The sequence below is a fragment of the Melospiza georgiana genome, chromosome 3, assembly GCF_028018845.1.
Source record: "Melospiza georgiana isolate bMelGeo1 chromosome 3, bMelGeo1.pri, whole genome shotgun sequence".
NCBI classification, from domain to species: domain Eukaryota; kingdom Metazoa; phylum Chordata; class Aves; order Passeriformes; family Passerellidae; genus Melospiza; species Melospiza georgiana.
This window is the reverse complement of record NC_080432.1, coordinates 48596869-48610154: the sequence shown is the minus strand read 5'-3', so window position 1 is coordinate 48610154 and position 13286 is coordinate 48596869. Positions and strand designations below refer to the sequence as shown.

The 13286-nt window shown below is 37.3% G+C and overlaps 1 protein-coding gene across 1 annotated transcript in view; it reads left to right on the top strand.

The window, feature by feature from the left end:
• The window catches only part of HEATR5B (HEAT repeat containing 5B), a 55035-nt gene that overhangs the window by 11660 nt on the left and 30089 nt on the right, over positions 1-13286 (top strand). Inside the window, exons 11-20 of the mRNA XM_058019497.1 lie at positions 429-540; positions 1743-1895; positions 2191-2290; positions 2674-2783; positions 3693-3856; positions 5873-6048; positions 7339-7444; positions 8825-9015; positions 10546-10705; positions 12916-13105. Coding sequence (XP_057875480.1) covers positions 429-540; positions 1743-1895; positions 2191-2290; positions 2674-2783; positions 3693-3856; positions 5873-6048; positions 7339-7444; positions 8825-9015; positions 10546-10705; positions 12916-13105 — 1462 coding nt within the window. The remainder of the gene's footprint in view (positions 1-428; positions 541-1742; positions 1896-2190; positions 2291-2673; positions 2784-3692; positions 3857-5872; positions 6049-7338; positions 7445-8824; positions 9016-10545; positions 10706-12915; positions 13106-13286) is intronic.

Below are 13286 nucleotides of genomic sequence, written 5' to 3'. Positions count from 1 at the left end.
GTGAGATAGTGAGTGTTTTATCTGTGGGTGCACTAAAAGATACCTTTTTATCTACAAGTAAAAGCTTTGCAAAATGGGTGGCATGCTAATGAGCATTATTGAAACTGAGCTTGTGCCTTGTGCGAGAGTAGTGGCCAGAGCACATGGTTTTAGAATCTCAGTTGCAATATTTAACAGCTCTTTTCTTCTTTCAAATTTGATGAAGAGAAATTGAAATATTGAAAAATTGCTGGAGAGAATATTGCTGGCTTTGTTATCATACAAAAAACACTAATCATCAGCATGAAATGTAATCTGCATTCATTCTTTATGTAAGGTCAATTCCAATGATTTGAGAACATCTTTAGTCTGTAAGAGTGAACAAGTAGAATAGCTTGCAGTGGCCTCATTTATGTTTCTAAAGGCCCCTGTGTTTTGCTCTGCTGCAGATGGTGGTCAGTATTGCTGAGGATCTGTTACGAACTGCTGCACAGAACAGCAGGCTCTCCTTGCAGCGGACTCAAGCTGGATGGCTTTTACTTGGAGCACTTATGACTTTAGGTTTGTAAAAATGGTTTGATTTTTCTTTTTATTTTAAAGCTTGTCCAACACTTCTGATTATCTGCTCTGACAAATGGTCTTTACACATAATGGGCTCATTATCCAGCAGAAGAGTATTTATATAGGGGAAGCAGAGTGAAAGTGCACTTCAGCAACATTGTGTTGTGGAGAAGTGAAATATTAGTGCTTATCTAAGGTGAAGTATGGTAGAAGGTGTCATACCTGAAAAAAAAAATCCTGTTCTGGTTTTAGAAACCCAACCTTTAGTCATTCTCTGAAAGGGCAAAATTACCCTTACTCTTTCTTCCTTAATACTGTGGTGCTGAAGAAATGGACAGTAAATGAAACCCAGTGAGCATTCCAACAAGTTGCATGTGTGTCTCTAGGTAGACAGCAGCACTGTGTAGAAGAGTTGTCAGTTCAAAAGCCCTTTGGTTTTCTTGTAAAAAAGCCAGCCTCATGTTTGTATCTGCCATTACAGAAGTATCACAAGCTGCATTTTGAGAGGTTGTAAGTATACTCTTGAATGTGGCAGCAGTGGTGTTCTTTTCTGGTTTGTTTGGAGTTTCTTTTATACGGGAAAAAATTTTATCTGATGTATTTTGCAATATTTTGATCTCTCATCAAATACCATTTGTGTTTCATCTCATTTCTCTAAGTTGTCTCTTTAACTAGTTTATCGTCATATTTTTCTAACAGTATACTTCTATTCTGGTTGTCCTCCAATATATTTTTAATGTACTTGCACTGGATCTTTTTCAGAAGTTTCAAAAGAAACTTGACTGTTAAACTAATTTACATAATCAATAACTATCAGTTGTTTTTCTATTTATTTTATGGGCAGAGTAGATCAGGCTAAAGAACCTGTCTTCAAAATTAATATAAAAAAATTAGAAGCCAGAATAAAAAGATAGTAAAAAAACAGTTGACCATGGTTCTGTATGGCATGACAATGGGTAGGGTAGTCTGTTTCCTGTTTTAGGAGTGATACCCACAAGCAGATGTGATTTGTAGTACTTACTTGCCACACTTTCAACCTAGGAATGAGAAAAAATTTCATTTGGTTTTCATTGTTCCAAGTAGGGCAGAAAGGAAGAGAAGTGAAATAAGACAAAAATAGTTTGAAGAGCAAAAGCCTTCACAGCAGATGTTTCACACTTAAATACACATTTTTATTATACTGTCACATTTTTTTTACTTAGGTCCTTCTGTTGTCCGGTATCATCTGCCTAAGATGTTGCTGCTGTGGCGAAACGTGTTCCCACGTTCTCTGAAGGAGCTGGAAGCAGAGAAGGCAAGAGGAGATTGTTTCACCTGGCAAGTAACACTGGAAGGCCGTGCTGGAGCTCTGTGTGGTAAGAAATTCAGAGTTTGAGATTATACCTGCACAGTCAACCAAAACATGATCCCAAGTATTGCAGAGAGAAGTCCTGTAACTTCCCCTCTTTCTTTGAAAAGGAGTAAAATGTGTCAGATTTTCATCAGTATCTCCTGGCTTTGACATATAGTTTTATGAACAGATCACACAGTCTTTGAATAAACATTTTTAATTGCTGCTCTTTTGATATTCTCAGAGTTTGTGTCTTGCTTGTTTATGTCTTATACTTGTTTGTTTCAGTGAAAGTTTAATTTAAACTGTTCTGTTATTAGCTATGAGAAGCTTTGTTGCTCACTGCCCTGAGCTCCTTACTGAGGATGTGATCAGGAAACTGATGACACCCATAGAATGTGCCATGACAATGATGTCACAGTAAGTAGGCAGTTTCTGCTCTTCATTCACTTTTGTCTTTTCCTGGTATTGAAGTACTAGAACTAATTTGAAGTTGGGTTTTGTGGTTTGGTGTCTGGCCCTTCCCCCTGCCCCACCTGTAATTAAAATAGGACTTCTGAGGAAGTGCATGTAACTGATTTATGGCAACATACGTTGTGGGTTCCTGAGTTTATAATTAAGGTTTTCTCTGTACAATTACTTCTGAAAATGTATCATTAATTGAGTAATGTTGTTCAGAGTGTTTCTCTGAACACTGTTTTCTTGCCTTGCCTAGAGTTACATCCTGTGAAAAGAAATCTGAAAATACTCTCTTCTGTAACTGCAACATTTCTGGTTTCTCTTTTTCATTTTTAATTCTCTAGCATTCCATCAGTAATTAAAGCCCATGGAGCTCATCTCAAAGCCAGTGCAGCTATGGTTCGTTTAAGACTTTATGATATATTGGCTTTATTGCCCCCAAAGACATATGAAGGTACATAAATTTTTAACAGTTTTTGTTAAAGTAAAAGTTGTGCTTAGTACTTGTGATGCATATCTTTGAAGCAGCTGTAAGAGTCAAAATATAATTCTAGGAATCTCCAAGAATTTTGTACTATATTCCTCATCTTCTGTATGTCATCTTGATAATATAGCTACAGAGTATGAGTACTGAAAAGCATTCATAGAGTAACACTTGGAGTATAGCAGTTATGGTCCCCTTTGTAGGATTGAGAGGTATGGAGATCATGGTCTGCGATCAAATAATAGTTTTTAAAGTCATTGTTACTTAAAAGGTAGAGAACTTTATTTCTTAGTATACTGAAAAACAGATGTGACAATGGAAGTTTAGTTTTGGTTACATTTAGGTTTTTTAATTTGGTTGGTTTGGTTGTTTTCCTTTTTAAACCTGATTTGATCTATTACACAGATCTGCTATTAGTAAATTGCCAACCACTCTCACACAGTGACAAGATTAACTTTTTGGGTTTCTTTGGTTTTTTTGTTACTTCATTATGTCTACATGATCATGTGGATGAACATGTTTTTTTTTCCTACATCTGGATTGTCATCCTGTAGGGATGGCCCAATTTGTTGTTTAGAACAGGACACAGTTCTGAGTAATGTGCTCTAGTGGATTCTGCTTGAGCAGAAGGTGGGGCTAGATGACCTCCAGTGGTTTCCAACCTTACCTATTATTTAGGTATTTGGGTACCCATGATTTGGGAATTGAGAGCCTACAGTTCCATTTGAAGCCTTGCTCTCAACTCTGTTATTGTCAGGTTTACTTCTCTGTTAGCCACCTCTAAAACTGAAGTAGTGGTGCATTTGTAACTTCTGATCACTGGCTGAAGTGTTTTGGCTAAGAAGCAGTGGTGATTCTTTTTAATGTCTGTCCTTCTAGGATCATTTAATGCACTTCTTCGAGAGCTGGTAGCAGAATTTACTTTGACAGACAACTCTGCTAATACAACCACATCACTCCTAAGGTCTCTTTGTCATTATGATGATAGTGTTCTGCTCGGCTCTTGGCTGCAGGAAACAGATCATAAGTCAATTGAAGATCAGGTAACAAAAAAAGCTAGAAGAATGAATTATCTGCCCTGTCTGTGTGGTGTGTGTGTGGGGAAGCCTTCTAAAACTGAAGCTTCATACCTTGTTTTTAGTCTTATTTCAGAGCTTTTTTAGCTGTAAGTGCTTCCATCTCCAGGGTACTGTTTTGATTAAAAACCACCTACAGCTGAGATATAAATTGCATAATGCTACTCATAGGGTTGTGCTTAGTGGACCAGCCTCATTTCTTTTAAAAAAAAACCCTAACTCAATATCTCTTCCTGTCTGCCAATCTTTGTAGCCTAGAAGTTGTTCTCATATGAAGTTTTTGAATTAGGAGAAATGTAGGTTCCACTTAACATGTTTCATAATGAAACTGCTGTCAAAATATCAATATTGCAAATGGTGTTATAGCAAAACAAGATTTAACTGGTTTTGTAGGTGTAGTAAGAAATCTTACATTTCATTTGAAAGTGTTGACACAATGTTGTTGGGTGAAAACTCCTCTTCTGCAACAGCCATCTAATAATAGGAGGGTGTCTCAGAAGGTTTGATTGGAGCAGATCCAAAAGCCAAGACTGATGCCAAGTGTGTGGAAAGATTTCTAAGCCAAGATCAGCGTGTCGAAGCAAAAAATATTTTACAAACTTCCTTTGTTTGTTGTGGAGGACATAGTAAATTTCCAGTGCAGGCTTCAATGCACAGAGCTTTTTCATTCCCTCCTGCCTCCTTTTTTTTTTTTTCTTCACTTCCTGCCTGTAAAACAGTGGCAGTGTGTGCTCACAGCCCAGAAAGCTGCTGGAATCCTGGGCTGCATCAAAAGCAGTGTGGCCAGCAGGATAAAGAGATGGTTCTGCCCCTCTGCTCTTGTGTCCCCCACATAAGGAGGACATGGAACTGTTGGGAGCAGATCCAGACGAGGGACACAAAGTTGATAGGAGGACTGGAGCAACCTCCCCTGTGATGATGGGCTGAGACAGTTGGGGCTGTTCATCCTGGAGAAGAAGAGAAGGTTGCTTGGAGACCTCAGAACAACCTTCCAGTATCTGAAGGGGGCCTACAGGGCAGCTGGATGGGGACTGTTCATCTGGAACTGTAGTGATAGGACAAGGAGTAACAGGTACAAATTGAAAGGGGGAATTTAGGTCAGATATTAGAAAGAAATTTTTCACTGTGAGAGTGATGAGACATTGGAATGATTGCTGTGGGAGGTTTTGGATGCCCCAGCCCTGGCACTGTTCAAAGCCAGGGTGGATAAGGCCTTGAGCAACCTGTCCTAGTGAAAGATGTCCCTGCCCATGGTAGGGTAGCCTTGGACCAGATGATCTTTAGGATCCATTCCAGCCCCTAAATTTCTATCATTCTATGATTCCCTTGTGCTTAGTCATGTTTTATTTTTTAATGATATAGAGGCGTCAACAAACCTTGCTGTGTTTTCTGTCCTTCTAAGAAGAATACAGACCTACTAGATTCTAATTTTGTTTCATGATTAAATAATTGATAAGAATATAGAAATTTCTTCAGAGAAAATAGATTATTGTTTAATAGTTTCGTGAAAGAATGATGATTAGGAAGTATTTTCTGGATGATAAGAGAGTTTATAATTTTAGTAGTATTTCTAATTCTTTCTGTGTAGGGCATATCATAGCCAAAACTGATAATTTAATACACTGTGCTGTAACTCTCAGAGAGTGACTGAATAATCTTCTGTCTGAAATGGTATTTCATATTCAATGGTTCAGAAACTACTATTAATACCAGAATTAATTTGCTTTTCTCTTAATTTTCATCTCTTAATACCAGAAGTGATAGTTTGTGTATTTATCTAGCTGTTAATGGTTTTGACCCTTCAGAATTCAGCTGGCCCTGTAAATGCTAATATGTATGCATGAGGATTCTGCACTTGTATTCAGCTGCTTGTAAGCTGTTCTCTTGTTTTAACTACTGCATATGTGTCTTGGTTATCTCTAGTTCCAAATTTTATGTGCAAAGGTATATTCAGAGGTGTTGATGTTGTGTGCAATTTTGCAGCTCCAGCCAAACAGTGCGTCTGGAAGTGGTGCTCTGGAACATGATCCCTCTTCCATTTATTTGCGCATCCCTGCTGGTGAAGCTGTGCCTGGTCCCCTTCCTTTGGGAGTATCTGTCATTGATGCATCTGTGGCTCTCTTTGGTGTGGTTTTTCCTCATGTCTCTTACAAACATAGGTCAGTTTACATCAGTGTTCAATTTCAGAACCTAATGCCTTACTTCCCTGGGTACTGTTGTGTTGGGGACTTTCTTATTTGTTTGTTTGGTTTTTTTTCCTGAAATAAGAATTGACTAAGGTATCAACTGTCTTTAAATTCAGAGTTTAGTATTTGATGCCCATTGTGTCTCAGGATTCCAGAATGTGTGTAGTCACTTTAGAAATAAAGTGATTTCCTCAGTTTTATCTTTTTGAAAATTAGTGTTCGGAGATGGAGACTAGATTGTTCTCTTTTCATACTGCATTTAACAGTAGTAATATCTCTGCAAACAAAATTTCCCATTGCAATTATAAGTAAAAGTACTTGTAAAAGTACTTGTAAAAGTACCCATTGCAATTAACTTCAAATCAACCTTGAAAACAGCAGGGGCCTGCACTGAATTTCATTTGACTGCCATAAGTAAGACCATTTGATTTATAGTCAGCAAGGAATTGTATGCACAATGAAAAAGAGGAAATGGAATTCAACGTATTTTCCTTTGTGTTTCACATTACCTCTACAGAGTTATGAGTTGTCAGGAGTAATTTTGTTGCTCAGTTTAGGCAATTTGTCCCTGAGCACAGAGTGAAAACAGTTCTAAAAGCATTTCAAAGTAAAATCAGCTTTCAGTGCAAATCTTTTGGGAGCAGTTTTTTCATAGCAGTCAACCTCATTTTGTAGTAAGTGCAGGATAGACTTGAGACCAGCTTGGTGTAATTCACCTTAGTCTATACCTGTTGTTAATGGTGAAAAAATGTAGCTTGGGAACTGCTGAGTAATTATGCAGATTATGCAGATTATTCATTACATTCCTGTTTTTGGTATCTTCAAGGGGATGTTCCTCCTTGAATGTTTTCTGGAGAGGAGTGAGGGCCAGAATGGATGTTAAATGGGAAAAACAATAGAAACAGAGAAACAAATATGAAGGGTAACACTATTTTATATTGTAGTGGAAAGACAGCATTTTTCCACTCTGGTCCTCATAGCTTTCTAGTTATACAGCCATATGCACCTGAAGATTCACTTCCTCTTGGTGGTGTTTTCTTCAAAGGAATAGTAAATATTTGTGGATGAACTAGAAGAAGCAGCAAAGGGATGTTCAGAGTAGCTCTGCTATTACTTATAGCGAATACCTTCTGCAGCCCCTGAAGCATAAGTTCTGCTACTGAACTTAAAAGGCCCTTTTGTTGTGTGTGGTTTTTACCAGCTGTGCTTCAGTTTGTATTTTGAAAGGCTGTCACTTCAATTATGTTCTTTCCTTTGTTTTAGATTACAGATGTTGGATCACTTTGCTGAATGTGTCAAGCAGGCTAAAGGTGTTCGCCAGCAAGCTGTGCAGCTTAATATCTTTACTGCTGTTCTTAGTGCCTTGAAGGTAGGACTTGTAAACTTGTAATGAAAGCCCAAGTTCATCACTTTGCATTCAGTACAAAGGGCTGTTAGAAGAGTATTACTAAAGTCACTCAAGAATTCAAAAATTTGAAAGTTCCAGAATGGAATTTTTTTCTGGATACTAGCTTAAGCTCTTGTCTTCATGTATCAGTACAGAGAACAGATGCTCATGACTGCATTCTACAATCATCAGCATTCTATAGTATTCAGCATTCTATAGTAATCAGACTGTCTTTTCATCTTCAGTCCTCTGGTTCTATTTACACTGGACTCATGGATTTAAGTACTTTATCATGTATACTCCGAAAACCCCTCAAGTCACAGAGTATTGTGCAGATGTGGCTTGTGTAACTGAATACACAAATAGCTTTGGGTTTACATTTTGGTTGCCTTATTGCTCAGAGCTCTAGGTGCCTATGCCCAGTCCCACTGACTACAGCTACTGCTGTGTGCTCTCTGTCTAGACTTGGAAATGCAACCTGGTGCTATCAAGTCAGAAAGTAAGAGAGCAAGTCAGAAATGACTGCCCAGTTTAAGCTGTTACTGGAGCTCCATGTCTTTGGTTGATTGGCAAAACAACACCTGGTTCTTTGCATTGTTCTTAAAAACGTGATTTACAATGCTACACGTTGAAATGTAGATTCCAAGGCAGATTTCTGGAATCTCCCATGCCATGCCAAGTGTTCAAAAAATGGGCAAAATTGAGCTGAAGTGAGGACTTCAGAAAATTATGATCTAAGGTAGAGCCTTTGACTTCTTGCTCTATAGTATATGTGGTGTTTTTGCTTTACATGTGTTTAATTATTTCTCCCAGAGTAAAAGAAAATGCAGAAGTGCTGTTTAGTGTTACTGTTTGGTGAATGTTAATATAAAGGGCTGTATAAATGTTTGGAAGGATGTGATTATACAGAAAAAAATACTTTCATGTATCTATAATGTCTTCAATTTAAGTGATTCTTGTAGAAATGTAACCGGTCTGTAGTTTCTATTAGATTTTTGCTGTTAGATTTTTAAAGCTTCTTTTTTTTTTTTCCTGAGGTGTCCCATGTAAAGCTAGATCAGATTTGGTAGGATTAGGGTGCCTGTAGGTAATGCATTTGATAAAAAAGACTGGTGCAGCAGGTCTTCCTGTATGTGAAATAGGTAGAATATTGGCAAACATCATGAGACCCAGGATTTATTGTTGATTTTGAGTTTCAAATGTTTTCAACCAATTTGTTTTAGAATGAGCTACCACAAATTGAAACAAAAGCAAAAGTGCATAGTTTTCACATGATGGTCTCAAATATATTTTCTTCTTCCCTGCATTAAGCTATTATTGGATTCTTCTTTTTTTTAAATTTTATTTTAATTTTTACTGTAGGGTTTAGCTGAGAATAAAAGCACATTAGGACCAGAAGAAGTCCGCAAATCTGCTTTGACGCTTGTAATGGGTGCCCTTGATAATCCTAACCCTATTCTGAGATGTGCAGCAGGTGAAGCTCTTGGCAGAATGGCTCAAGTGGTTGGAGAAGCCTCTTTCATTGCTAGAATGGCTCAGTACAGTTTTGATAAGTAAGTTGATTTTAATTCAGAAAATGAAATAAAATAGTAATTTAATATAATATGTAATTTAATGTAGTTTGGAAGATTCATTTTCTAAATACCATATTCATTATTCTCTTCTTTCGTGCTCGATCCCTATGGTTACATAGATCTAAGAAACCTTTAAACAGATTCTTCTCTTTTGGATTTATTTCATGGGAGGAATAAAAGCTGAGTTGTTAAACACTTGGAATGTGAAATGATACTGATGAACAGCTTTTGATGAGTTACCTGAAGGTGACTAAACTGTATCAGATAGATAAGAACAGCTTACATTATGTCTGTAATGTCAATTATGTAATAGTGGTTCTATTTCATTCTTTACACATTGATTTAACTGATTTACTGGCCTGTATTTTTTTTCATATTCTGTTGTTTGTCTTGGGTCTTTAGAAAGATATCTGGTAGAAGCAACAATATGGTATGTTTCCCAATTTCTTACTTAAATTTAAGGCATCAGCATATTTCTGAATCAGAATGCAGCTGCCTCAGGGCTACAGCCCTTGTTTTTGGCTGGGCCAGGTGCATGAGCATGGCCTCAGTCCAGCTCTCTTACCTCTAAGTAGTTAAATTTTTCTCACCCTTTCATCTTGTAATAAAGTACATCATCCTTGCTGTCTTTCATTGAATTTCTATTACTGGGACTTTCCTTGGTTTCTTATCTAGATTAACTTGTAAGTTCTTAATGGTTGTCATGCTGTTGACAGTCAAGTGATTTTTTTTTATATTTGAGATGTGCATTTACTTTGTTGTTTGCTGATGGCCAAGAGCATGCATATATGTCATATACAGTCAACCTGGGGAAAAAAATCTTTGTCCTTATTAGGAAATCCCTTCTTTTATCTCTCTTCCTCACCCACTGGAAAGGGTTCTAATTACTAAGTGATGTATGTGACATGCACTCGGAAGCAGTATTGTGGAAAATACTCAATAAGTCAATGCATACAACTTCCTACAACCAAATAATTCAAAATGCAACTCATTCTGTTTCACTTTCATTATAAAAGGCTTTTTATTTAAAAAAATAAAAAGGCTCTCTTGCAAAAGCCATAAAAATCAGCTGTAGAAGAAAACAGCTATATAAAAAACTGGATTTGTCAGTTTTTCATTTCTCAGTGTGTGTTGTCATTTTTTTTATTCTTAATTCCTTTTTACATCAGTGGTTTTTGAATGATTCTTAAATTAGTCTGTTCTGAAACACTTGCAAAATCTGGATTCTTTTTCTATATCTGTCTAAACTCTTCTTCATCTAAAAGGTCAAGTTCTGACAAGGAAAAAAAAAATTATTAAAATACCTTCTTTTCCTCTTGTTTTATATGTAACCTGGATTAATAGCAATCTAGAGTAAGTACATTGTTTTTGCTGTTGTTTAGGCTTCTCAAGATTTTGTAAGATGGCCTGCAAAACTTTATTAGTCTTTTGCACTGTTGTGGTACTTCTAAGATTCTGTGTAACAAACTTACCTAATGAAATGATTTCTTTATATTTAAACATTGATAGGTTAAAATCTGCTCGAGATGTTGTATCAAGAACAGGCCATTCCTTGGCTCTGGGTTGTCTCCATCGTTATGTTGGTGGAATAGGTTCTGGACAGCATTTGAAAACTAGTGTCAGTATTCTCTTGGCTTTGGCACAAGATGGAACCTCTCCTGAAGTCCAGGTAAAAAAAAAAAAAAAAAAAACAAAAAACAACAATCACCACAAAATTACTTAAAATATTCAAGATGAAGATTAAATCTAAAGCTACATGTTCAGATATTCTTTAGTAGATGTTGTCACATGTAAGATGTGTAGCATGTGCCAGGGAGTGTGAAGAAAGTGAATCTTTTCTTACAAACTCCTAGAGCACAGAATCCCAAAGATACAGTAATTAAAATGTAACTTCATGGCAATTTAGAGAGGCACTTGGAAGTGGTCGGGTTAATTCAGAAGGACATGTGTCTGCTTGTCAGCTGTGATGCACTGTGGGCATATTCCAAACTGCCTTTACAGCATCATGTGTTAGTATTGCCTTAGCTGCCTAAAAAGAAGCTTTTAATAGCTGATAGCTGACATGTAATCACTTACTGGGGTCTCAGGTGATGAGCAGTAGTTTCCTTTGTCAGGTATCACATACACAGGACATCATCTTTGCAGGGTTATATTATGAACACAGAAATCTGTTGCAAGCTAAATTGCAGTTAGGGAGCAGAAAGGGAATCAGTAGGAGCCAAATCTAAGACAGGGAGGGGTTTCTGTCTGCTGTGGACTGTAGGTTTGCGAAGTCTCACAGGAAGACAACTTGACTGCTAAAGTTGCTGGTATAGTAGAAAGGGGACTAAACATGCTGTTGAAAGAGTAATGGTTTTGGAGAGTAGTGGCACTTTATACCCACAGCCTGAGAAGATGAAGCCCCCAGTAACTATAAAGAATCATACTTACACCTTGGTTTACTATTAACTTGATAGAACATGCACTTGAATAGCTTCTTATTTCTTTTCTTCCGAGCAGTAAAAAAACAAAGTAACACGGTTTATCAGTTGGGAAGACAAGCCTAGTTTTTTTTGGAGATAGTGTTAAAAAAATCTATAAATACAGCTTTAAGTCTCTTTTGAATTTTCTTAGTTTAAGGAAAGACAATGTGCAATTTGCATATGTAACCAACTTCAAGTATGAGTGGGTAATTTGAGGCATATAATTGTGCACCAGTAATTCCAAAAAGAAATTGGAAAGGTTAATGTTTTATGAAAAAAAAAAAAGATAAATAAGTATAAAGGGGAAGTCCAGGCTGAACTTGCATATCTACCTCACTCTTTGTTGAGAATAGAGCACCCAGCCACTGTGAAAAACTAAGCTTTTAAACCTCATCCCTCACTGAATCAGTGGTTACACAGAAACTGTGTGGAAGTATGAATAATGGAAGTTTACAGGAATGAAAGTATAAGCTGTAATGTGCTACCACAGGATTAGGACTGTAGAGGTAGTTAGATGACTGCTAGTGCTAATGGCTTTTGGATTGCATCAGAGAGGATTAAAAAGCAGCAATTTTAAAGGCAGGTTTTCCAGCTTATTCCTAAGAGTCTAGCTTTGTAGTAGTAATAGTCTTTTATCTTAGTCATGTGTTTAATATGAGAAAATTCTGAAGTGAGATCATTTAGTAGGGTGTTATGGGGAGATAGCTAATGCTTTCAGGTCTGTCACTGGAATTTATTTCCAGTGAAATATCAGTATTTAAAAGGACAGTCCTCTTACCTGCTTCTTGCTTTGACAATTACAATAAATTACTTTGCTCTTTTGTTGTTTACTCACCTTCAACTGAAATAGGTCTTTCACCATTTTTCCCCTCATGCTATAGTACACTGACTGAACAATACTGCTTTTCTCTCTTGTACCTGCTGATAAGAAAGTTAGAAAGATGCATGTGAACCTTTCAGCTTGTCATGAAAATCATTTCCTACTGGAATAAAAAAGACCATCTCTGCTAAGGGCTTTGTAAGCTGCCCATTTCAGACTGTGCCTCCAGGTTTATAGTGGAATGATTTGCTCTTTCTCCTGTTTCAAGTCACTTTTCTTTTTTCCTTTTTGTTTTAAGTGGATGTGTTGTTTGTGCTTGTATTTTTCTTTGAAGTTCTTAAGCATATTTTTCTCAAATTCTTTGTCACCTTATTTCCATTATCCCCAGAACTGCTGATAACCAAACAATATGTTAGACATATTGAAACTCTCAGGTGATTGCTTGAGGTCTGGGAAATTTGGAAACACTTCTGGAGTCAGAGTAGTAAATTAGATGTGCTTAAGAACAGGAGTACAGAGCTAGGCTCCAACTGCATAAAAAACAGTTTAATTTCCTGAATGCATTACTGAAAAAACATTCCTTTGTGTTTGTGGTAGACCTGGTCTCTCCATTCCCTTGCCTTGATCGTGGATTCCAGTGGACCAATGTACCGTGGGTACGTGGAGCCGACGCTGTCGCTCGTTCTCACGCTGCTCTTGACTGTCCCACCATCACACACAGAGGTGCATCAGTGCCTGGGCAGGTGCCTTGGGGCTATAATAACTACTGTGGGGCCTGAGCTGCAAGGTTAGTGGCAATTTGATGTGAAACAGAAAGTCTACCTTGTATAAAGATGGTATTATAACCTTAAATGGAAGAATATAAGTTTTTGTTAGTTGCAGGTGGGGGAGGCAATGTTGGCTGTTTCAGTTGCAGTCCTGCAGACTGCCTCATGCTGATCCTCCTTGTGACTGCCTGGGGCTTTTTT